This window comes from Pimephales promelas, chromosome 15 (assembly GCF_988280905.1).
Source record: "Pimephales promelas chromosome 15, fPimPro1.hap1.1, whole genome shotgun sequence".
NCBI lineage: Eukaryota > Metazoa > Chordata > Actinopteri > Cypriniformes > Leuciscidae > Pimephales > Pimephales promelas.
The window spans coordinates 31327325-31353864 of NC_142783.1; the positions used below are offsets into that span (position 1 = coordinate 31327325).

General features: G+C 38.9%; 1 protein-coding gene across 1 annotated transcript in view; it reads right to left on the reverse strand.

Moving 5' to 3' along the window:
• Positions 1 to 26540, reverse strand: part of ap5m1 (adaptor related protein complex 5 subunit mu 1) — a 119419-nt gene that overhangs the window by 52082 nt on the left and 40797 nt on the right. The window contains exon 2 of the mRNA XM_039666785.2: positions 10478 to 10574. Within this exon, the coding sequence (XP_039522719.2) occupies positions 10478 to 10509 (32 nt within the window). The 5' untranslated portion in view covers positions 10510 to 10574. The remainder of the gene's footprint in view (positions 1 to 10477; positions 10575 to 26540) is intronic.

Here is a 26540-nt window from a genome sequence, read left to right on the forward strand (position 1 = left end):
ATGCTAAATTAAAGTAATCTTAAAAAATTAAGTAACCTGGTTGCCTTAAAATTTTAAGTTGATTGAAATGGAAAAAGTGGGTTAATTCAATGAAGGAGATTGATTTAATCATCAGAAACTCAAATTAATAAGTTATCTGAACTAAATAAATTATTTAAGTTGATTTGGCAAAAGAAAAAAATGTTGTGACAACAAATCTTGAAAATATTTTTTTTTTTACAGTGAACGGATACAAATAGAAATGTTTGTCATTCTGTTATATTTTCCTGCCAAAAAAATCTTAAAGAAATATATTTTTCCAGAGCTTTTTTTTTTTTTACTGCATATGAAATAAACATCTTTAAAAAGTGTTTAACTGTCACATGACTCGAACAGCTTCCGGGTGGTCACAGTTGTGTCTCTCAGCTATGTCTGCCCACCCACAGATCGTAGGTGTTGGTAAATGAGTGGAAAATTTGGATGGGGGGGGGGGGGGGGAGAGTGTGTGTGATTCTCTGTAGCCCTCAGCAGACTAAACCCATTATGCTACCTCCATAAGATCTGTGTGATGTCGATGTAGTGGAGGTGGTTTGCCAACAAATTATCCTTTTCACATGCATCTTTTTGGTTTGAGAATTCCAACTCCATCCAATGTAAAGTAAACAGTCACGTGTACTGAGGCACAAACACACAAGATTGCACACATCTACTCGTGTGCATACACATACTATACCAAACATCTCCGGACCTAGCCGACTCACTGGGCCAGTACAGCAAAGTCACCAACATACATACTTTTTTTTCTCCCTTAAACTGACTATCAGTCAGGGCTAGTGAAGCATAGCCTGTAATCTATAAATGGGATGTGTTTAAAAGGACCCCATGAGCTCTCTTAATCACTTTATCAAGTTGTAAGATCAATAAAGCTTAGTGTCTAGGCAGTTTTATTATAGATGGGCAACACTGAGGCAGTGTACTCGGAAAACATTCTTACTTGTGCATTTTTTGCACTAAAATTAAGTAGGATTATGTGAGTTAGGAGTTGCTTAATGGAATGCGGTGTTCACACTGTGACGTAATTACCGTAAATAAGAGATGGCAATACATGATGCCGTAATTTGGAGGTGTTCACATCCTCGGATTTGGACTTATACGCTTCTCTTGCACTATCAACTGTGGTCACGTGGTGCAAGTCGTAGCTCTCCGAAAATTCAGAGTCTAAAGTTGTAATTACGAGTTCTAGGTTCATGTGAATGCTTTTTACAAATCAGAATAGTTACGGTAATTAAGTTCAGCATGGATCCCTCAGGCTTTGGGTTAAAAATGGGCAGGAAATTTAATACACACACACACACACATATATGCATTTACTTATTTTAAATGACAATAACATTAATGATGCTTTAAATTAAAGCATTATCATTTATTATTATTTTTGTATGCATTTATTATAATTTTTTTATGTATGCTGTTATATCAGCAGTGAAAAATGTCTTGACTAGATTTTTGCTTTGTATGAACTAGAACTATTTTTGTACGCATATGCAGGATGTATATTGAAGAGAAGAAATGTGTAAGCTCTTACATTTTGATCAAAGTATACATCCAGCACTTTATATTCTCTCGCTAGTTCAGTTGTTAGTCTTTATTTCACTGCACACCAATTTTAACATCGCAAGAACGCTTTTTTTTCCCCAACCAAAATTTGATAACACACCACTGAAATCCCTTGTTTCAACTGAAGTGTGCTCAATTATTCCCACTTTAATTAAGTCAAGTTCCGGAACACTAGAAATCAATTCAGTTTCTGTTGATTTGTGTTCTTTTGTAAAATGTTTTCTGTTTCAGTGTTTTTCAATGATCTATAAGCCCTGTTAAGAAATTGGAAATTTTCTGGCGTGTGTTAAAGAGACAAAAAGAGGGAGATAGAGGGCAAGAGATATACAAACTCGGAGAATGTGATGTCTGTAACTGTGGGTGGCATGAGGAGCAGGCTACCTAATCTGCTGTGCCTCACTACACCCTAAACAAGGATTAGACACCATGGCCAGGCCTCATGACTGCCCTGCTGCCGTAGCACACACACAGACCGCATTTGTGTTTGCGTCAACTTCTAATCCATATTAAATAAGTTTACACAGCCTTAACAAGGCTTTTGGCCAACTGAATGGTATGACAGCGCTCACTTCTCCAAGTAGGCAGTATGCATGATGCTGAAGTAATTCCTAATCACATAAATAATTTGCTTGTCTAGAAAGTTCACCTCACTCACTCACATGTAATAAAAGTTTGTAGGCCTTAACAAAACCTTTCCGAATGTAAATCAGATTTAATGTGAATGTGTATAGCCAACACCTCATCAAGCTGATTTACTGTAGACAGACAGTAATGGTTTGATATTGATAATTATTGATAGAAGATTGAAATGTCTGGATTTTGTCACTAGACTGTTTTCAATGACACAGACCAAGCTTTTTTTCCTGCACACACATTTGATGCTTTACCAAGAAAAAAAATTAGCATGTGCCCATCAAAAGAGCATCTAGGTCGAAGATTTCTGCATGTTTTCTCTGAAAAATGACTTGTCTTGAGTCATCAGCTCAAGTCCAAGTAATAAGTAATTGCAGCAAAATCAAAGTGAAGTCTCAAGTATTCTAATATTTAACAAGTCAAGTCATCAAGACTTCAAAAATGTGATTTGAGTCTCACCCGGGCCCACATATGAGATAGATGCATATACAGATAGATTTCCTCAAGGGGAAAATTAGTCAAACTAATGCATTACGTTTGGCGTCCTAGTTAGTAGAGTGTAATGGAAGAATTAATTGCTTTTGCTGCAAGTATCCAAACCATGTGGAGAGGTGCATGCATTCCCGATCGAAAATATAAGTTCCAGAGCTAGTGTGTCTCCTGGAAGAGTGAAATCCTCCCCATGAGAGCTATTTGTCAGGGTGCCTGCCTACTCTCTTTGCCATCGCTGTTCAGTGTAAATATTCATGAGGATTTGAGCAGTATAAATAGCAGAGGTGTCCACGCTGCCACAACGCTCTCTATCTATACAGAGAGAGAAAAAGACAGCTTAATGGGCTTATTATGAGGCACATTACATCACCAATGCCCAATTAAAAATCTCCATAAGAGGAGAGGAGGCAGCTTATGCTGGTAAACTTTGAACAGTGTGCTTTAAAAGTTGAAAGTAAAGGCAACTTGTGACTCTGAATTTGGAAGCGTGCTCAAAGGATTGATGTTATTAGAAGCCCTTGAGACTATAAATGAGGGCAACCAATGTCACTTTTTTTAATCTAGAAGAATAAGTATGCTCTTCGTGTGTATTGCATTCAAAAATGGGTGTTTGGTTTTGTTTCTTAGGTGCTGAACACGTTGTATGTGGCCAGAGATTGATGGGTAGGCCGCACTTTTTAGAGGACTGTTTTGTTTAATGCCAGCATCTTTACGCTCAACGTCGAGAATTCTTGGTGTATTTTTATATAGCTTGTTTTACAAACAAGTTTTGTTTACTGGTCCAATGATGTTACAATCAACATTTAAAATGGTAAATTCTGGATGTGTGGAGAATAACAGAAGCAGGTCAGATTTTCCAGATAGAGAAGGTGGGGCCATGCAGTGTGGGGTATATGTAAAGTTAGGTTAATAGGTTTTGTAGGGGAGCTCGACGATCACCTAGAAAGTTCAACACATTTCTGAGAACATGTCATGGATGCCTGCAACTTGTGTTATAAACAAATACAGCTGCAAAGGCAGGTGGGCAGGTGTAAAAGAGATGGGAGCGAAGATGTAGAACAGCAATCTCATGATGACTCCAACTCTGGTAGTGAATTGGGAATTGGGCTCAGTCAGGACGAAAGGGGTGAGAGAAATACTAGAGGACAAAAGTCAGCAGGCGATAGCAGCAGGCAGCCCCTAAGGACTGGAAGCACCCTGTTCTGCAAGGCCTCCCCTCACTGGGTGCTGGTCCAGATGCAGATGTGGAAAACGGGAGAGACAATCGGCCGGGCAGCACGGTGGGCATGAAGGGAGGGAAATGGGGAGAGAAAAAGAGAGGGGGAACAAGTACCATCCCCGCCGCTTTTTATCGCAGCCATTGATCGTGGCATGTGTGCATTGATCCAAGTCGACCATCTGCTAGAGTTAGATAAGCATGTGAGGGTCTGGGCATTGTACTGTCACTCAGAGAGAGAAAGAGAGAGGGAGAAAGTGAGAGATGGGGGAAAGAGGGAGAGAGACGGCGAGAGATTAAGCGGAGAAATAGTGAGACAGTGAGAAAGACGGCGAGAGAGAATGTTAGAGACAGAGGAATAAAGAGATAGGGTAGAGTCAGTGAGAGAGGAGAGAAGTGATGATGATGGGGAGGGAGGGAAGGATGGATGGGGGTTTGCTTCTGCTGCAGGGAATTACGGAGGCAGGATTAGCCTCTTCACTCCCAGGAAACTGAATTTTAAACGGCTGTCTCCTGGCTCTTTCCCTTTCTCTGTCTCTTTTACTCTCTCTTTTGCTAACCCTACCCTCACAGTGCCTCATCAATCTCAACTGTACCTCTACCTCATCAGAGTTTGGATACCCTGTGTTCAAAGTGATGGAGTCCCTACTAGGCAATAACATCATATTTACCCTGAAGGTCTACAGAGTCATCCAAGTTCCCCCCCCCCCAGACTCTTTGTCTGTCTTCTGGTCTCAAATCTCCCATGTTCGTTTCTTTGCCCGTTAAACAAGTATTCTGGCTTACCCTCGTCTTCCGACCTTTTCCAATCACTGCATAGAGAACCACAGAAATGCAAGCATGCGCTTTACGTGCATCTTTGATTGACATTAGGGGGAAACACCCCTTCCGTCAAATTAGTGCTTGGGCTCTTCAATAATACGATCTTCAACTATAACATTTGGTCTTGGCAAATCCTGGACATTTAGTTGTAATTGTATTAACCTTCTCCATGTTGACCTTCAGGACATTTTTTGCCTAGATCTTCCAACTCTAAAGATACTAATACTAGTGAACATGACAGTAACTGTTGTAATGTCCTCTCTAATTGTAATTGAGGTAAAGACTCTAAGCCCGTTCTCATCCCAAGACGTCATCTAATTGACGCTTTTGACCATACATCAACATCCAACGTTTTAGGGTACCCTTTAACGTCAGTTAGATGACGCTATCTAATCCTAACCCTACCCCAGACCTAAACCTACCCACTTTAGCTTTAGCGTCAGTTCGATGACGCCCTAGAATCGTCATCTAACTGACGTTAAAGGGTTCCCTAAAACGTCGGATGTTGACGTATGGTCAAAAGCGTCAGTTAGATGACGTCTTGGGATGAGAATGTGTTGAAAGATTACTTTTTCATAATTCAGGGTGTTTCTTAGTTCTTGAGGAAGGCCCCTTCTTTGCCCTTGTTCTGGAGTCTCGTTTTAGAGATGAATACTAAGGTTTCGAGGGACTCTCACGGCATACCCTGTTGCCAAGGAGCCCACAAAAGAGCAACAACAGCTTTCCGAGGGACACAAGGTATTCTGCCACCCACACCTCCTTTAGCCTTCTCCGCCCTCTGTCCTTCCATCCCGCACTTCATTCTCTCTGTTGTGGCAACTTTTTACTTCACTTCATTTTCCTCTTTAGAATGTGCACATTGGGGTCTGACTCCCAGTTAGGACTGTGCCATTGTTGAGGTGTGTGGGGGGGGGGGGGAGGTTCCATTGGGTATGGGGGGATTAGCGAGGCTGGTTGGATCATCTTACAGCCGCCAACACCCCTCCCGACCAGACCCACGGACAATGGGGATTAAACTTCTCTTATTCTTCCTCCCAAATCGACAGGATGACAAAGACGGTATTCCTCTGGGCCTTTTAACACCGGGCTGCACAGCTGAAGTTACGGTCGGGGGTGGCTAGGGATGGCAAGAGGGGGTGTGGGGGCGCCTTGAAGAAAATTAATCCTATGGAATTTTCTCCCTCACCTCTCCTTCTCCTGCTCATTGCAAATGGAGCTTTGTGGCCCCTCTCTGCTATCTTGGCCCACCAATCACAATGAACGAACACACACGTAAGTTGGTGAAAGGGGCACAAGAAGGACAACACTGACACCTTGCTCCGTATTTAACACCCTAAAAGAGAAACCAGCAGACGCCAGCCAGGAAAGCTTTGAGTAAAGACCGATAAAGATCTACGTGAACCGGTGTGGCGGCACAGGCCGACGTGTCAATAAGCTCGTTTGGCAGTTGACAGTGATAGCTTTAATTAAGTTTCTTATACACCGGTCTCCCGCTGGACATCCACTTAGTTTAATCACCATATGTCATTCAGTGGCGGCCTACACGCGTAATAGCCTTTTGAGTGCCTCTCACATCACTTCCACACCATTGCAGCTTGTTCGCACTGTATTTGTGCTGGACTGGAAGTGCAGCGTGTTCTGTAAGTACAATGAGACTCACGTCAATTATATTTTACCAATCCAATATATTTGAACCAATATCCAAAAGAAAGGAACAGAAAAGACAGATTTAGTGATTCCAATGGTTTGTTGTTATAGCATCATTTAAAGGGTTAGTTCACCCAAAAATGAAAATTAAGTCATTAATTACTCACCCCCATGCTGTACCAACCCCGTAAGACCTTCGTTCGTCTTCGGAACACAAATTAAGATATTTTTTATTAAATTTGAGAGCTGTATAACTAACACATTGGCTCCTAAGGGACTGCCTCTTGACGGCCCAGAAAGTCAATGAAGAAAATGTTTAAATATCCCAAGTGACTACCGTGGCTCAACTATATGTTTATCAAGCGACGAGAATACTTTTTGTGCGAAAAAACAAACAAAAATAACGAGTTTATTCGACTATTTCTTTTCTTCCTTGTAGGCCAGAAACGAGACTTCCTTAGATTTCCACGACGCATGCGCGAGATTTGCGATCTGCTTACACTACTTCAGAGCCGCTCTGCACTACTTCAGATCGCAATTCTCGCGCATGCGTCGTGGAAATCTAAGGAAGTCTCGTTTCTGGCCTACAAGGAAGAAAAGGAATAGTCGAATAAACTCGTTATTTTTGTTTGTTTTTTCGCACAAAAAGTATTCTCGTCGCTTGATAAACATATAGTTGAGCCACGGTAGTCACTTGGAATATTTAAACATTTTCTTCATTGACTTTCTGGGCCGTCAAGAGGCAGTCCCTTAGGAGCCAATGTGGTAGTTATACAGCTCTCAAATTTAATCAAAAATATCTTCATTTATGTTCCGAAGACGAACGAAGGTCTTACGGGGTTGGTACAGCATGGGGGTGAGTAATTAATGACTTAATTTTCATTTTTGGGTGAACTAACCCTTTAAACTGAGCATCGGATTGTAGTTCACTGGAACCTGCTGCTGCTGCTGTAGATGACGGACCAGCACAGCTATACTGTTTACCACCAAAGTCTTGTTCTCTTTGGTGTAACTTGTTGACAGAGAAGTCTTGCAAGTTAAGAACCTTGGTCTGGCTGGTGAACAGGCATAGCCATACTATTTACCAGCAAAGCTGAGCCAGTGTAGGTGGTTGCCTAGCATAGTCTTTCTTGTTTGACCAAGAAAGTAATGTTAGCTTTGATACCTGTGAGGGCACCTGCATACCATCATCCTCTGTTGTTATGCTGATGACCACCAATGCTACATTTTTTGCTGGGAAACTAAAGGCCCTGATATACCTGTGGAAAAGTTATTTTTCATTCTTCACTGAGGGGTATAAGAAGTTTGAAATTTGCATCTGTATATTGTTAGCAAACATCCCAACTCACTGCTGCTGGGTAGGTTTGTTTGCTATCATAAACAAAATTCAGATATTGACATAGAATATATACTCCATCTCTGTAGTATAGTGAATAAGCGCTTGCGCCTATAGAGGGAAATGCACCTTTCATGTGTTTAATACTTAATCAGACTATTTGTTTAAAAGACATTTCAAGCTTTCTATAGGCCTGTTTCTCATGTCTGTGAGGCAAGTGTCCTTTAAGACGCCATCAAAGACGGCGCAACTTTCAATTCCTAAGTTTAAGTTATTCTGTGTACTTTCAAGTGCTTCATCAGATTTGTCGTATGGCCGGTTTTGTCAGCAATTATCTTGTCGGAAATATTGCACGCGCGGTGTTGGCATCAAGCCTAGCCACACATTTGATCTTTTTACATCTATGGGGGTTGGGATTTGGTTCATTCAACGAACCAAATGAACGAATTGACTCGGGAAAAGATTTGTTCATTTTGATGAACGAGTTCGAACAGGAGAGTCACAAACGCGCATCACAGAACTGAGCTTATAAAACTTAAACTTTGTTATTATTTTTTTAAATGAGCGATCGTTTCGCTTGATAAGACCCTTATTCATCGTCTGGAATCGTTTAAAGCCCTTTGAACAGTTTGCAGTTTGAACTGAAACTGTCTTTTGGACCTTGAACTGTTTGGTTCCCACTGAAGTCCATTATATGGAGAAAAATGCTGGAATGTTTTCATCAAAAACCTTAATTTCTTTTCGATTGAAGAAAGAAAGACATGGACATCTTGGATGACATGGGGGTGAGAACCTTTGCTGCGCATTTGCGGCAGACAGACACAAGTGCTGTTTTGTGTTGATACTTTGAAAACAAAACCAAACATTAAAAAAGTACAAACGTGTGGCAAGCAATACTATCCATTCTTTCCTGCCTTTTCCATCATTGTCATAAACTAGCAACAGGGACAAACAGTTGCTGGTTTGATGCAAGATACCATGGTTCTGACCAAAGAAATCCAGGTATGATTCCAGCAGAGGCAGACTGATCTCATGAAGTAGCGCGTGTATGACACGCCAATTCGTATTTCCATTTTTGGCGTGCTATCAAGACGCATAATCGCTTTTCAGCGTGTTTATGAACGCCGTTGACTTAACGTTATTACTGTATATATAAATATATGACTTACCTCAACCCCGTCCCTAAACCTAACCGTCCCTGGGGTTAATGGCATTTATGACTGTTCCCTTACCATGTAGGGAAAAAAAAATTTTAAAAAATTTTTAAAAAATTAAAAATCGCTCCCTAGATGTAGATCTACATTTTGCGCGGACATTTGACGGCGTGTACAGACACGCGGAATCACTCGGACGTTAATGGCGTAGACATACACGCATACATGCGGATAGCTCAAAATGCGTAGAGATAACACGCCACTTGACTCGAAAGTGGCGTGTATGTTTTCGCAAAAGTCATGATGTCATGTTGGCAGAGGACAGGGGGAACTCAATCGAACCAAGTGTGAAAGCACCCAAAAACAACTTCAGTGTTCACTTAATGCGTCACTTTTTTTTTACCAGTTCAACAATTCGGTCCAGTTGGGGAGCCAAACTGATAGACTTTGCACCATGTTATTTCCAAGGCCATTGCAGTTATTCAATGTCAACCCATTAACATGCACTGATGAGTGGTTACCAGTTGTTTGAATGTCAGCCTTCAACAACAAATGACAACCTTTCACACACAACACAAGCTGAATGATTTGCCTCATAAAATACTTATTAGGGCGAGGATATGCAAAATGTTTGCGTGTTATCTTGTTCTTTTCACCCCAGCCTCTCTCTCACCCCTCCCCTCCTATCTCTCAGTTCCTCTCTCTCACTCCCACTCTCAAACATGCATGTTTCCTCCCTCCCTCGCTCACTCCGCAGTAAATAAAAGATTAAATGAGTGTTCTAAAAACACACACTGGTCACCAGAAGATAATTGTTTCAGCTTTGTTTACTGTGCGTGAGTGTTTTCTCTCTCTCTTCTCTCCTCCCCCTTCTTTTTTTTTCTTCTTTTTCATTGTGCAGCATAATTAAAATTCCTTTATTTTCAAAGAAGTTTTACAAGAAGAAGCTAAATTGCCTTTTTTGTATTTATGCGGCTGTCATTAGCTCACTGGCGTATTTCAGGAAGAATGAGAAAGGAGGAAAAAGAGAAAGAAGTGGAGAGAGAGAGAGACTCTGAATGTCCTTGGGAAAGACAGGAAGATCCACTTCATAGCATGTTTATTCAGTTCATGCTGTCCTTTCACCAATCTCTCCTCTATTGCAACCCATCTCCTCGCCTCTCTCTCTCTCTTTAGAAAAGATCAGCTCAAAGTCATTTTGTCTCAAGGGTTTGAACCTCTTCTGATGTGCTGAAATTAGAAGTGTACTCATTTGTTGCATTGCTGATGATCCTAATTGACACTATGCATTATGCAGAATTTTTTTAGATTGACAAATCTGCGCATATAACGAAGGCCATGGATGTAATGATTCCCTAATGGGTCTGAATGATCTATGCCTAACCATGCCTAGCAGCTAGCAAACACAATAAATATGAATTTCCGGAGCGAGCGTGTTAGAACGGTGTCATGGATGTTCCTCAATCACCCTCCCTTTCCGGGCTATTCTGTTTTTTCCAAACACTGCATTTGGTAAACAGACAAGGGAGCTTGTTATTAAAAAGGTGACAATGAGATTTTGAGCTAAAATTTGCCACATACCGCTTTCGTAACCCATGCACGATCAAGGCCATCTGACACCACCCGACTGAATTGTCACCCGAGTCCTGATGCCAGCAGACTTCTTCTTGTGTCGCCACTGCAAAAAAGGAAACATAGCAAATAAATATTTAACTATTGACGAGACTAAAAATACAGCAGTAACACCAGTTCTTAAAAATCCTAAGCACTGAAGTTATTTATGCTAAATAGGTATGGCGGTGTTCACAGATTAGAAACATCATTAAAGTGACATGAAACAGAAGTTGCAATAGTCTTTTCTTCTCTATTGTAACATATCAGAGTGAAACGGCTTCACGAACAAGGAAACGATTTAGGGAGTAACATTTTGTACATTGAGAATCGATTGGATGGTTGTGGTTTGCTATTACTGTGATCTCATGTGAGTGACAGATTGTCCCGCCCTCACGCCAATAAACGCATCAGAAAATAGAAGAGATGAGGGAGGGAAGTTATTTTGATGAAACATTACGAGGGCACATGGAAATGTGCATGGATAATCTAACAATTATCAATGTTCTTAATTCATTTACTGTAATAAATAATATAATATTACATAAAAATTGTCCACCCTAATTCTAACCCTATACTGAGGACATATCGTTTATTATTACTAGGGCTGTCAAACGATTAATCGCATCCAAAATAAAAGTTTGTGTTTACATAATATATGTGGGTGCACTGTATATAATTATTTTATATATATAAATACACACACATGCTTGTGTATATTTAAGAAATATTTTCATGTATTTACTGTATATAGATTTATGTATAATTTATATATATATATATATATATATATATATATATAAAATTTATATATAAATAATTTTTTTTTTCCTAAATATACATGCATGTGTGTATATATATATAAAATAATTATACACAGTGCACCCACATCCCCCATATATTATGTAAACATAAACTTTTATTTTGGATATGATTAATCCCGATTATTTGTTTGACAGCCCTAATTATTACTTGATACTGAAATGTATAATTTCACTGCATATGGACACCTTAAAATAAAGTGTAACCTTTTGTTTTTATCATCTGAGCCATGGCCTAGTGTTCAGTGCACATGTTCTGACACTGAGCTGTGGAGCCCAGGTGGAAGATGCCTTTTGTATTTCAGCACCTATGACATCCGCACACACACACACACACACAGACCTCCGTTTCGATCAAGACTTCCTTCTGCTTCTGCTTTTGCTTAGCCAGGCACTCATAATTGAATCTCAGGTTAAGATTACTTCTAGCAGCCACACTTGACTCGGTCAAAAACAACTATTACAAAGATCCAATGTTTTTTTTTACACGGCTCTTCACATTGATTAGGCAATGTGCTGCCACGAGAAATACACTGGATTCTAAATGACAGTCATTTGCATGAAATAAGGAGCGTGGGGCACTGGGGACCTCGCCTGCCTGAATCATACTGAAACTGGAAGTAAATCACACAGCGCTGTGGGTTTCATTCTGTGTGTGTTGTAGTCAACACACGTGTGATTCAGACATGTTCTCATCAACTGTTCTGTATCGTGAATACTGAAATTGAAAATGTTTTTGTTTTTAGCAAGACCCCCCCCCCCCCCTCTTTCTTTCATTCATTTTCTGTAAATTGGATTCCAATTTACATTTTTAATGTCTTTTTTTCCTGTATTTTAGTTACTATTTTTTTACTACATTGATGGAAATTAAGATATTGTAGAATAAATGAATTGTAAAATATTTTTGAGGAATTAAAATGATGGTTTTCTTCCTTCATAACACTGAACATAATATCTTTGATGACGATAGTATGGTGAGTCTTGCATATACAGTAAAGTAAGAATGAATTATAACGGCTCAGTCTTTGACTACGTTCCCTACTGAAAAATTTAACTGGAAAACAACTGAAATTTAGGCATTTTAATTGACAATAACCTAAAAATGGACAAGCAAATTAATTCCGTGGTTCGAGCTTGTTTTTATAATCTGCGTTAATTAGCAAAAACAAAACCATTTTTATCAAATAAAGATTTCGAAAGAGTAATCCTTTATTTTATCATGACTGGACTTCTGTAACTCTCTGTATTGTGGCATCTTTGTCTCGATTACAATCGATGCAAAATCCCGCGGCGAGGTTTTTGATGAGCGCAATGAAACACGAATCAATTACTCCTGTACTACCGTCTCTAAACTGGCTTACACTGTAAAAAATAAAACCGTATTTTTTACGGTAAAAAATGGCAGCTGTGGTTGCTAGAACTTTACCGTTAAAAATACGGTAGAAACGTTAATGGTTTTACAGACTTAAAAATTACAGTAAAAATAAAAATTATTTAATTTTCTGATGAAATGTGGATTTACCAACCTTTTGAATTATTGAATAATTGATTATTGTAATACACTGACAACCAATAATCATCACAGCAGTGATGAGTCACATGTGCAATTAAAGCTCATCACAAGCAGTCTTCCATAAGAAAGTTAACATTTATTTAAAGAAGCTGCACAGTGTCATTCACACAAACATTAAACACCATCATGGTAACACACATGAAATGAAAAAAATGCAATAAACATTAATCTAACAACATTAAATGTAACATAAAACCCTAATGTACATAACTGATTAGAAAAAAAAACAAGAAAACTATGAGGAACCATAATTATTTTAACAAAAATACATAAAATATGTCACACAGGGAATTGTGGGAATGTCAATTTACGGTTTTTCACTGTAAATTATACACTGTAAATTTAACGGTATTTTACAGTATCACAGTTATTTACCGTATATAGTACGGAAACTTTCTGTTAACCAATTAACAGTTTTGCACAGTAGCATTTTTTACCGTTAAAATCATGATTATTTTCTACTATTTGTATATAAATCATTAAATAAACAGGCTCCACCATATTTGGCAAACCTTTTAACACCATTCAACCCTTCTAGAACATTATGCTCAGAGAATCATAAACTACTTATAGTGCCAAGAACAAATCGCCTACATAAAGCCGACCGGGCCGAGACAGTGGAAGGAGCTCCCGCTATCTATCAGGTCTGCGAAATCGCTGATATTGTTTAAGAATTTGTTGAAAGTGCATTTACTTTAATGGTTGGATGTGATATTTTATATGTTGTCTATTTATTGGTCAATGTGAGTCCTTAAAATAAAATTTCTATGTGAAGCACTTTGGTTCAACCTTGGTTGTGTTTTAACAGTGCTATATAAATAAACTAAACTTAACCAGCATGCATGTTTATGCTGATACAGGTCGACTTGAACTTGTTAGTTTTGATGCTGGTCTAAATGGTGGACCAACATTGCAATGAATGTTCATTGTTCACACTTCAACACTTATTGGTGATGCTGGCTGCCCAAAGTGGCCTTGCAAAGGGACCAGCATCCATAACACAACATATGCTGGTGACCAGCTATACGGGTCTTTTCAGCAGGGTTGGAGTTCAAAGAAAAAGCATATAATATATAGTTGACAATCAGAATTACATGACAACAACGCTTGAACTACATCAACGACCGTTAATGACTTGGACTATTTTGAGTTTCTTCATAGGGTTGATGGTTTGTCCTTTCTAAATCCCACTTTCCATCCTGGTCACAACAGAAGAACAGAGGGTGCTGGGAAAGGAGGGGTGAGTGAGGTAAGAAAAGAGGCCTCTAAAAAAAAAATAGAAAAAAAAATCTTTTTATTTTCAAATGAAAGGCCAAAAAAACGTTTTGCTTGCCTCCTCCTGAAGCGCTGTCAAACTCAATCAGCGGTGAGGACTGCTGATGGCTGTTCATTGGCCAGACTCTAGTTGCGGACAATAGAGTTTCCTGTGAGCCGCAGCACACACACATACTGCACGGCGCTCGCAGCCAATCACGGCTCTCTTAGAACAAGCCTGTCAGAGAACAGTGAACAAAACCCTAAAGACACGTATTTACCGCATAAACAGAAAGGCATAAACATTCACCACTTTCGCCGAAACCATTGTTGGGCATAAAAGAGAAATTCATAAAAGAGAAACTGAGACGGCTAAATAACAACATTACGGCCACCTGCTACCCTGCTTCGCGTTCGCAATGCACAGCGAAAATAAAAACTCACAATTATAAACATAACACCTCCATAAAACAAGCGCACAGACGCACAAATCCACACAAATGGGCCTATAATATGAGTGGGGTAAAATGGCCTTGAGCCTCAAGCCAAAAAGGCCTTGAATAGACAAGCCTCAAATCACATTGTCGAACAAATCTGGTATTAAGAAGAGGAAGAGAAGACTTTGCCCCAATTTACCGTCTCTGAAGACTTTAGTTAAGCTAGTTACTCTGGAGCTTAGGTGGAGATGAGGGGGCTATGCTAGTGTGTGTGTGCGTGTATAAATTCCTCTTGGTGTTTCAGGGACTGGGAGAAGGGGCCACTGGTCGCCAGACGCCCAGAGTCTGACACTCCTTCAACTTGAACCCCCCTCTTGCCAAGTCTGTGTTTACCCGCACCAAACAATAGGCCTGCTATTGGCAATTAAATGGCATTTGGAGATCCCTGGTGCAAGTTAATGGTATTACTGTTGTGATTCTTTCTCTGAATGGTGTGAGGGATTTCTTTCTGCACCAATAAAACACAGCTCACCGTCTTACCAGCATTACATAGCTTACCTAAGGCTTATGATTCACGGCTGCGTGATTACCGTTTGACTGTTTCTTTAAACGGCATAGTCACAGCTATGGCTGCCGGGCCAGTCTGCTGGATTGCCTCATGTAGCCTCATTACCCATTTCATTTGTCTCGCCATTTTGCCTGTTGGTCGCGAGTTGCCGTTAATCTCCAAATTGAAATACATCAAATGCAGTCCTACGTGACACTGCATTGTTCAGCCACGTGCTTGTTTAACGTTTACATTTTGTAACACTGCTGTTTTGTCCCCTTTTCCACGTTTCATATTTCAAAATTATAAATTGTAGCACTGTAATGCAAATATTTGGCCTTAGATTCCCCTAGCTTTTACATTTTTTTTGATGTGCATACCTTATTTATTCTCTAGATTTCCCTAGACCCAAAAGAAGACTTAAATAGAATTCAATTAAATATACAGCGGCCCCAAGAAATATTTGTCAGGCAAACGTAAATATGCATTGATGTCATTTGAAATATATATATAAAATACAAATAAAAAATGTTTTCTCTATTATTTGTGTATGAATGGCACTCATTTTAAATGTGTTATCTGCTCAAGGAAATATGTAGGGTTTTTATGCGTGTTAAGTGTGAAATAGAACAAACACACTTTGAGCAAAACATTTCAGAAATAGATATTCAATATATAAATATATATAGTCATCATGGGGGAAGATGCCCCCCCCCCCCCCCCTTAAGAAAAGTGTGCATTTTTTAAAATTTAAATTTTTAAATTGTAACATATTTATATATAAATGTAGCATGTGCAGGATTATGATGCATCAGCCAATGTGTTATTATAGGAAATAAAAGATGCTTAAGCACAAAATGTTACATTATTCACTGTTAAAATTATTGCAAAATTATTCAAAATGTAAAATTATTCCACTTCTGGAGTTAACCCCTGGATAAACTTGGATAAATCCGCTGGATAAACTTTTACAGAATGTATAAATGACTTTTACAATGAGTTAAAGTATAATTAATGTAAAATACTAAATCAACTATTTAAAATTGATCCATTTCAATTTAGTTCACTAAAAAAAAGCGGAATCAAACAAGGTTTTACTGAAAGGTAAAATTATTCTATGACTTATATACAGGCATATGAATATTTACATTATTACTTCCCCATATTTTAATTGAAGATATGTCATAATAACAACACAATGAATGCAAATTGAATTGTCTTTAATTAATTTGAAGATGTCTGAAATGTAAATTCATGGAAATACTGAATAATAACTTCATTAATTCTAATTATTAAAGTTAATAAACAGTAAAATCCCACAATTATATCCATTTATCCCAAGGATCTAATTTTATCTTTTTACTTCAAAATAAAAACTTTTACTCCACAAATCTAAAAACATGAATGTGTTCTTCACATTAACAAACAGACTTTGATATTCAACATAATACATCGTCACAGAACACTATTTTCCTGAGATCAATTAACTGTTCGGCTGACTGAATCTCACAAATGTTGATAAAAAGTAGGTAAAATCTTAGCTTAAACAACAACTCAAAAAAAAAAAAAAAAAATTATTAATGCAATGAAATCCAATGAAAACCTTCTTAAGTGTGACTGTCCAAACAGTTTTGGACCACTTTATATTAAAAACGCCACCTTTTGTTTCACTTATAAGTCATCGCTCACAAGAGTCATGCGTTTCACTGGTTTCATTGCTTGATTGTGCAGACGGGTTATTTTTCTTCACTAACACCAAAAAAATAACACTAAATATATGTACGGCATAAAAAAGAGCAGTTATTACTTCACTTTTTTACTTCTTGGTGTAAGAATCCTTTAACAATGTCTGCTATAGCTCCCACCCTCCACTCTCGCCCTCTCTGTACCCCGTCACTTGTTTGCCCAGAGATCCTGTTTAGTGTGTCTTTTTCTCCCAGACAAGGGGCTTTGAGAGGAATATGAAAAGACAGATTTAAAGGTGAGAGGTGCTGGGGGGAGGGAGGGGGGAGCAGGGGGCTGTACTATAATAGCTCTCCTGCTACATTCAGATACTTCGCTTTTTATCAACTGGCAGAGGAGGGGGTCACCAATAGAAAAAAATCCTCCACAAGCAAAGGTCAAGTTTCTGAAGAGAACGAAATTGAGCAGGGAAGAAAAATTCTAACCGACTAAATGATTTTTTCCCAAAAAATGAGACGCCGTTGACCCTCGAAGTAACAGATATCTTCTAGCGTTTAATATTCCAGTCACCATGCGACGCGAACGTAGCTTAGCATATAAGAGCACAGCATGCATTCCTCTTTCTGCATGCAGTTATCTAATATTCTGCCTTTTATAAAGAGAATGATGTATTATTTTATAGACTTGTGTTATAATGTATAAAAATACTGAATAGTTTTGTTTGTTTTGTTTGTTTGTTTTTTGGGGGGGGGGGTAGTTATTTTGGAAACACTTTACAATGAGGTTGCATTTGATGAGCTGCACTTCTACAGCATTTGTATGTGAAAGATTCAACATTGACTAATACACTCTAAAAAATGCTGGGTTGTTTTAACTCAATTTTGGGTCAAATATGGACAAACCCAAACGTTGGATTTAAAAATGTAACCCAATGGCTGGGTTTGTCCATATTTGACCCAAATTTGGGTTAAAACAACAGTGTACATTATTAAAATCAGAAGTTTGTTAACATAGTTAATGCACTGTGAAGTTGCATGAACAAACAATGAACAATGTATTATTAACTAACATTAACATAAGTTTACAAATGTATTGCTCACTGACTGTAAAAAAAACAATTTGTCCAATCAACTTGGATTATTAATGTGGTCTATATAATATAGTGTCTATATATTAAACCAATCGACTTCATTGTATTTACAAAAAAATTTAAGGCGACCTGGTAACTTGCTTTAACTTAAATCAACATTATTTTTTTATAGTAAATTAACTAATGTTAAGAAATGAAAACTTATTTTAAAGTTACGGATATTTTTGTGGCTTTATTTGTTTTTGTATTATTTATATGTTAGTTTTTGCATTTGCACATTTTACTTTTATGTTTTTCATTTTTTTATTAGCATAGAGTTGGCAGAAATGATGGGATGGAGACCAAGATCAAGTATGACTCGGATTCGAACTCATTTCTCCAGAATGAGCGCCACAACTCAGTGTGTCAGAGCATGAAGGCTTTTTTCAAGGCCACATCTCAGAGTCTGACTCTCCTCCCTTTTTTTCTTTTTAAACCAAAAAATGCTGACGTCTGTTAAAGGTTATCCCTAAAACATGGCATCTGAATGTAACATCCTAAAAGGCGTAAAACTGGGTTTAGAAGCCTGTCGAAAATTCCAGAGGGGATATAACAATCAAAATTGTACACGTGTCTAGTCAAAGGAGCCAATTAAGTAATGACATAGCGGGGGAGTCAGGATCAACACTGCCTGAGGAAAACCCATCGGAGAAACACACACACTCACATACACATGGCTGTCATAGCCCCGGGCTCTTTCACCTCTCACACACTTAATAGCAGCTTAGTTGCATAAACCTTATACTGTGTGGCATTATAGGGAATATTATTATTAACATTAACACTTTTTACCTGGTGAATGTGTCATTGAAAATGTGTAATGGGCTTCTGGGTGCCACAAAATGTTATAATGTGGGCAAAAATTGATATTTTTGCATGGAACCACTGAGTACCATCTGTGGAATTTATCTTGCACACTAATATTTGGGTTCATTTAGATGATTTAATTTTTAAGAAATGCTTTTATTCAGGAAGGACGCATTAAATTGATCAAATGTGACAGTGAAGACATTTATAATGTTACAAATGATTTCTATTTCAAATAAATTATGTTGTTTTAAATTATTCATTAAATAATAATGTTGCTGAAAATGCAGCTTTACCATTATTTTTAAAATTGACTAAACAGTTGTTTAAAATTGTAATAATAATTCGTAATATTACTGATAAATTCAGATTTGTTGAGTATAACACACTTATTTCAAAACTATTTAAAACCAAGTTCAAGCTTTTAAATGGTACGCTATATGTTGGACATTTGTGCATTTTATTATGGACTGATTTTTAGGACCCAACAGAGAATTATTGTGGAATAATTAGCACATGTTGTAGACTGGATTGTAACTTGTAACTTAAAGTTATCGGAATTATCTTCAATGCGAAATTGTTTAAGTGGAAATTTCCGAAGGCAGCATTAAAGGGTTAGTTCACCCAAAAATGAAAATTAGTCATAAAGAAAAGGTCATAAAGTCATTAAAGAAAAGGTTTAAATATTCCATGTGCCTACAGCGGCTCAATTATAAGTTTATCAAGCGACGAGACTACTTTTTGTGCGAAAAAAACATAAATAACGGCTGTATTCGACTATTCAATTACTTCCTTATTGGCGCATGCGCGAGAACTGAGACGAGGACGTTCTTCTCCTTCGACTACTTTTTGTTACCGGCTGCTCACCGCTTAGGAGTATTACCGCCCCCTACCGTTATTTATGTTTTTTTCGCACAAAAAGTAGTCTCGTCGCTTGATAAACGTATAATTGAGCCGCTGTAGGCACATGGAATATTTAAACCTTTTCTTTAATGACTTTATGGGCCGTCAAGAGCCAGTCCCTTAGGCATTCTATGTAGGACTGATCCAGCTCTCAGATTCAATTAAAAATATCTTTATTTGTGTTCCGAAGATGAACGAAGGTCTTACGGGGTTAGTACAGCATGGGGGTGAGTAATTAATGACTTAATTTTCATTTTTGGGTGAACTAACCCTTTAAATCACCCTCATAGGCACTCTTTGTTAGGCCTGAAAGTCTACGCAAGTTAATGAATGCAAGTGCTTCTAGCTACATTAGCTAGCTACTTCTAGATATTTAATTTCATGCATTGTTTTATAAGAAGGCAATTTGTTGCATTCTCAGAATTGCCACCAGGGGCGCTATAGCAGGCATTAATGTTAACAGTCCTCTCCAATGATAGTTTTTTCTTTGTCAGGTCAAGTATTGTCATGGCAGAGAAACAGTTTGGAGAAAATCTTGCTGAGCAAGTAAAAGTTAGTTAAACTGTCAACATGTTTACGGACATTTGAAGGTAACTTCATAGCCCCTTTGAGTACTAAGGTTCATTACAGTCACTTTAACACCAGAACATGTTAGGTATGTACAAACATCACTGTCTGTGTAGGTGTAATTGAGTACATTAGCCTTAGATCCGGGATGGGCATCTTCGGTCCTGGAGGGCCACTGTCATAGAGTTTACCTCCAACCCTAATCAATCACACCTGAACAAGCTAATCAACGTCTTCACGATTAGAAAGCTATAGGCAGGAGAGTTTTTATTGTCGTCGGAGCTAAACTCTGCAGGACAGTGGCCCTCCAGGACCGAAGCTGCTACTAACCACTAAAGATTACCCAAAAAATCTCGTCGGGCATGATTAATTATCCTAATGGCAGTCGTCGAGTCACCTTTTATATTATATTTATTTATATTTATACAATACAGATTGTTTCAAAGCAGGAAAGTAACAATGATGCAATGATACAGATTCAAATGAGCTCTAAAAAGGACAATAGTGTCATTGCAGCTTAATTCAGTTCAGTTTGATATCTGTGTAAAGTTCACCAGTTATGAAACAAGTTCATTTCAGCATAAGTAGCTCGAATAACAGTGTCGTTTTTCAGATCAAGTTCACATTTTGTTCTCATGCGGTAGTGTCACTGCTATAAAACTGATACTATTACTGAATATTAAGAATATTAATCTTTTAAACCCATCTAAGCAAGCCAAAGTCAACAGTGGCAAGAAACCCAAACTCCGGTGACTGGGAGAAAGCATGCATGAAGAGAGAGTTCTCCTCTTAGTTCAGTCGTGGCCTATTATTTAGAGAGTCAGACTTGTAACCTAAAGGTTGCAGGTTCGATTTTCAATACCGGCAAGAAATGACTGAAGTGCCCTTGAGCAAGGCACCTAACCACCAATCGTTCCCCAGGCACTGCAGTGAATGGCTGCCCATTGGTGCAACCTCTCCATGGTTTCCAGTGTGTGTGTGTGTGTTTACCACTCCTAATGTGCGTTCACTGACTTGGGCGAAATGCAGAGGACAAATTACAAAAATGGGTTACAATACTTGGCCTTCACGCCACTTATACTCTTCACTCACATATTTAAATAGTACATTTATAATTGCAATTAATACCATAGAGGGATTTTTTACATAATAATTTGTCAAGAAAAATGGGACTTGCATCTCATAATAAGTCATTTCTGTGCATCAAAGAGATGTTGACTCTCACCTTTCCCACTTATTCAGTGTCGTTTTTGTGATTTTCCTATCTACACATGCCGCCTGCAGGCTTTAACCTTGTCCATTACTCATCTTTGTGATATCAATAATAACTATATCAATGAAAAACACATGAAGAAAACTGACGTAATCCAACCGACGGCCCTTTATTACGGCAAGATAACGCAACGATCAAGTAATGCCATCCTCTCGACCCGCTGACTCCCAGTCAGAACCTAATCCCTGACCCAGGCCCATATCTCGGACTATATGGGAAAAGAATATTCCCAGTCTCGCTTGATCCTCCCTCCCATCCTATCCCTTTCCCCAGGGACTCATCTCCTGCAGCGCTGCAATTTAGAGCATTTCAGCCCTAGCTATGATCTTAATTAGCTACACCTCCATCCGATTTCTCTCTTGCTTTCCTCCCTCCCTTTCAATGTCTCTCGCTCCCTCTCTCTCTCTCTATAATTAAGCTCGGAGTGATCCTTGGCCGAGGGCCTCCGTGTGGGTGAAGAGAGACAGAGAGAATCTGTTGGCCAGGGATTACAACCTTAAGCTAGGGCCACATCACAGGCAATCATCTCCCCCACCACCATCACCCCCCTCCAACATCCCTGAGTACCAGTGCAGCATCAGCCTATGTTGTCCATTAATTTGCTTTGTATATTAAGCAGCCCCTTAACTTGAGTCAAAGAGGATTTCCCACTCTCAGGCAGACACTGTAATGAGACATGTCGGAAGAGGTGATTGGTTTTAGTGTCCGACACAAGCGAAGAGCCCTGCCTTTAGCGTGCCCTTCCGCTTCCACTCATGTCCTCGGGTTAACAGATGTTTTTGGATCCATTTCAACTCAAGAGGCAATTGAATTTATAGAGGGCCAAGTCGTCGCCGCATAAAAAGATGACTCTTACGATAAATGTGAAATAACGAGGAGTCCCAAAAATCAATTGGGACTGTGAAATACAATAAAATGCTGTTCACCAGCAATTATCAACGGGATTTTTAATAGATATATGATTTTACACAGGTGTCCTAGCAGAGGAACCACATTCATCACATTAACTATGATCATGTTTCACTAACATAACACTAAACTTCTTAAAGAGATTGTAAAACTAATCCAAATGAATAGAGAGGTTTAGTCCAAATGTTCTCAATTGCTTTATATGATAAACAGATTCACATTTTTCATCAACATTCATCATTCATCAAAAACAATGAGGTTCATTCTCGTGTTACGCAGGTTCTGTTTAGGTTCGCTGTTCAATGTTTATATGTGAATAGCATACTAAATTAAATTGGTTCATCATATAAAGTGATTGAGTCTCTTCAGAAATTTTGGACTAAGCTATATTCATATGAATTAGTTTTATGATCTCTTTATGAACTTTTTGAAGCACCAAAATGGTAGTTGTGAAGCTGTCAATGGAGGGACAGAAAGCTCTCAGATTATCAAAAAGATCTTCATTTGTGTTCCGAAGCTGAACGAAAGTCTTACGGGTTTGGAAAGCTCCCGTTCCACCACATCCCAAACATGCTCTATTGGGTTGAGATCTGGTGACTGTGGCGGCCATTTTAGTACAGTGAACTCATTGTCATGTTCAAGAAACCAAATTGAAATGATCTGAGCTTTGTGACATGGTGCATTATCCTACTGGAAATAGCCATCAGGATGGGTACATGGTGGCCATAAAGGGATGGACATGGTCAGAAACAATGCTCAGGTAGGCCGTGGCATTTAAACAATGCCCAATTGGCACTAAGGGGCCTAAAGTGTGCCAAGAAAACATCCCCCACACCATTACACCACCACCACCAGCCTGAACAGTGGTAACAAGGCAGATGGATCCATGTTCTCATTCTGTTTACGCCAAATCTAAATGACTCAACAGAAATCGAGACTCATCAGACCAGGCAACATTTTTCCAGTCTTCAACTGTCCAATTTTGGTGAACTCTTGCAAATTGTAGCCTCTTTTTCCTATTTTTAGTGGAGATGAGTGGTACCCGGTGGGGTCTTCTGCTGTCGTAGCCCATCCGCCTCAAGGTTGTGTGTGTTGTGGCTTCACAAATGCTTTTCTGCATACCTCGGTTGTAACGAGTGGTTATTTCAGTCAAAGTTGCTCTTCAATCAGCTTGAATCAGTCGGCCCATTCTCCTCTGACCTCTCGCGTCAACAAGGCATTTCCGCCCACAGGACTGCAGCATACTGGATGTTTTTCCCTTTTCACACCATTCTTTGTAAACCCTAGAAATGGTTGTGCGTGAAAATCCCAGTAACTGAGCAGATTGTGAAATACTCAGACCGGCCCGTCTGGCACCAACAACCATGCCACGCTCAAAATTGCTTAAATCACCTTTCTTTCCCATTCTGACATTCAGTTTGGAGTTCAGGAGATTGTCTTGACCAGGACCACACCCCTAAATGCATTGAAGCAACTGCCATGTGATTGGTTGATTAGATAATTGCATTAATGAGAAATTGAACAGGCGTTCCTAATCCTTTAGGTGAGTGTATATATTGCTGTAAAAAAAAAAATTCACCTTATGTTGGAAGGTGTGGCCAAAAGTTGATATTAGACCCTGGTACACAGTCTCTCTCTCTCCCTCCCTCTCTTTCGATTTCCCTTTCTTCCTTACTCACTCTCTTGCTCTCATGATGAAAGTGCATAGCCGCTGGTTCCACTCTTACCGAGAGGCAGGCCGGTGATTAGTGAGGCGGAAGGCCAGCGCAGCCCCTTTCATTTGGGCCCGAGTGGGGGGGACCAGCAAGGGGAGGGCCACGGTGGTGTATCTGTGGCTGACAATGGCGATTACCTTCCCCTTTATCTGGCCAAAAGAAGGGGCTTTGAGAGAGCAATCTGAGGAGTGGAGGAAATGGCACGACACGGGATTAGCCACACAACAGGATGGTAAATTAAATGTTGGAGATGAAAGAATGAGCTCTGACATGCATCAATAGAGAGCATTGGCTGCATTCTAATAATGCAGAGGAGAGAAATACCTGCAGAGATTAGAAAAGAGGGAAAGGGAGAGGGTTAGAGAAAAAGCGACACGGAGAAAGGATATGAAATCGAATGACTGGGCAACCATAACCGCGAGGTTAACCGTGTGTGCGTTAGTGTCCCTGTGATCAAAGATCACACACAAACATACTGTACTGTGTTTGTTTGTTGAGTAGGCCTACTGAGTGAACTTTATTCATGCATCATTACTCAACAGCCAATGCACAGCCAACTCACACACACCCTTTTCCATCAAGAGGAGGCCACTGATAGTGCCAGAGCCCAATCTAGAACCGTACCCAATGTCTCTACCCAAGATGAGGAAACATCTGGTCCTGATTGATCAGTATTGTTATGGCGAATTATGTTTTATGTTGGCGAGTTAATGCATGTTTTTCCATTGAGTCTGGGTTGATTTTATTTAACCGATGACCGTTGAACCAAAAGTAACTCATGGTATAATGATTCTGAATTAAATAACTTAAGATGAATAAAAACATTTCTCAAAAGTATGTTTGCAAATGTTATGTTAATAGTGTCATTGTTAGCTGGTTCTGAAAGAGACTCGGCAATTGCCAGAGTTGAGTACCTGATCTGGGGTACAACAATCATTTTGGTGTAAATTGTGTACATTAAAGTCATGATGAAATGGAAGTAGTGACAGATCTTTTCTTCTGTATTGTGACATATCTTGAGTTTGTTAAAAATTGCAATTTTCTCAGAATGGCTAGCAATAGCGAACTAGCTTTGAAAGCATAAGATCCCTCCCTCCCTTCAGAGCGTTTCCCAAAACCACGGCTCCTTTAAAACGCATGAACGGTAACACAGGAGGTGGTCACTATTAATTGCCGTTGCTATGCCAATTCTATTACGACTTAACCTTTTATCAACCTATGATTTAATACTGTTTGTTTCTGTGAATAGTATTATGTAGGGCGTTGTGCAGTACCTAAATGTTTGTAGTTTGTGCTGTGTCATGGTGTTGTATAATATGATGTCATGGAGATTTGTTTGTTGGGTTTTTTTTTTTTTGTATCTAATGACGTTGTTTTGCTTGGTTTTTTAGTGTTGCTTGAAATTTGTTTAATCCTGCTATCCGACCCCGTCTTGACTAGGTCTCACTTGTAAAAGAGGTTTTAACCTCAATGTGACTTTCCTAGTTAAGTAAAGGTTAAGAAGAGGTAAAGCTGGGAGCAAACAAGCATCACAGGAGACGGCGTTAAACTACCTAATCTCAAAGCACATTACATTACAATAATAATAATGAAATGCATAAATTACAGTCACGAACAACATGTTTCCATCTCTTCCAGATTACAGTAGTGAACACCATATATTCTTGTTGTTTTGGATCAGGAGGAACTGTAAAAGGTAGGCGGCTGTATGTGGTGCTCGGTGACTGACATCCGAGGAAATGACGTGTGGAAATGCATACGTTGATAGGCAGGTATCGTTACATTCAGACCCCTTAACTTAGTGATTGCCAGATATGAAGAGACTTTAAACCGGCATAACAAAAACCTTTCTAGAACAAATCACCCAGTGGACTAAATGATTGGAAGTCCTGTGTAAGTCTGTCGTTTTCACAGAAAGGTCCAGATATGAAATTTTGATTAAGCATTACAAAGTGGAAATATTTTTCAAATGAAATACATGCACAGATGAATCGCTCATAATAAGATCAATAACATGCATTCAGAAAATAGATTTTTAAGTGAAATTTTATTTCATAACGACTTTAAAGTGAAAATGGTATTTTGGCTTTGGGGTATTTAAATTATTCAAATCTATACTTGTTTGACAAAAGTACAAACACTTTAATTCGATTCTACTGACTATCAGTAACTTTGCCTACATGTCAACTTATTTATTAAACCAAACCCTAAGTCTACTAATACTCTAATGAGAGTTAGTTGACATAGTTACAAAGTTACTAGTTTGAAGTATTTTCCATGATACTCCCTCAGCTGTCCCCTTTTGCAAATGTCACTATCATCTCCCAAGAGCATTATAAACCCTTATTTGCCTAGAGTCTGTTTCACAAACAAGTACAAACACACATGAAACCTGGTTTGATGCAGCTGCTGTTG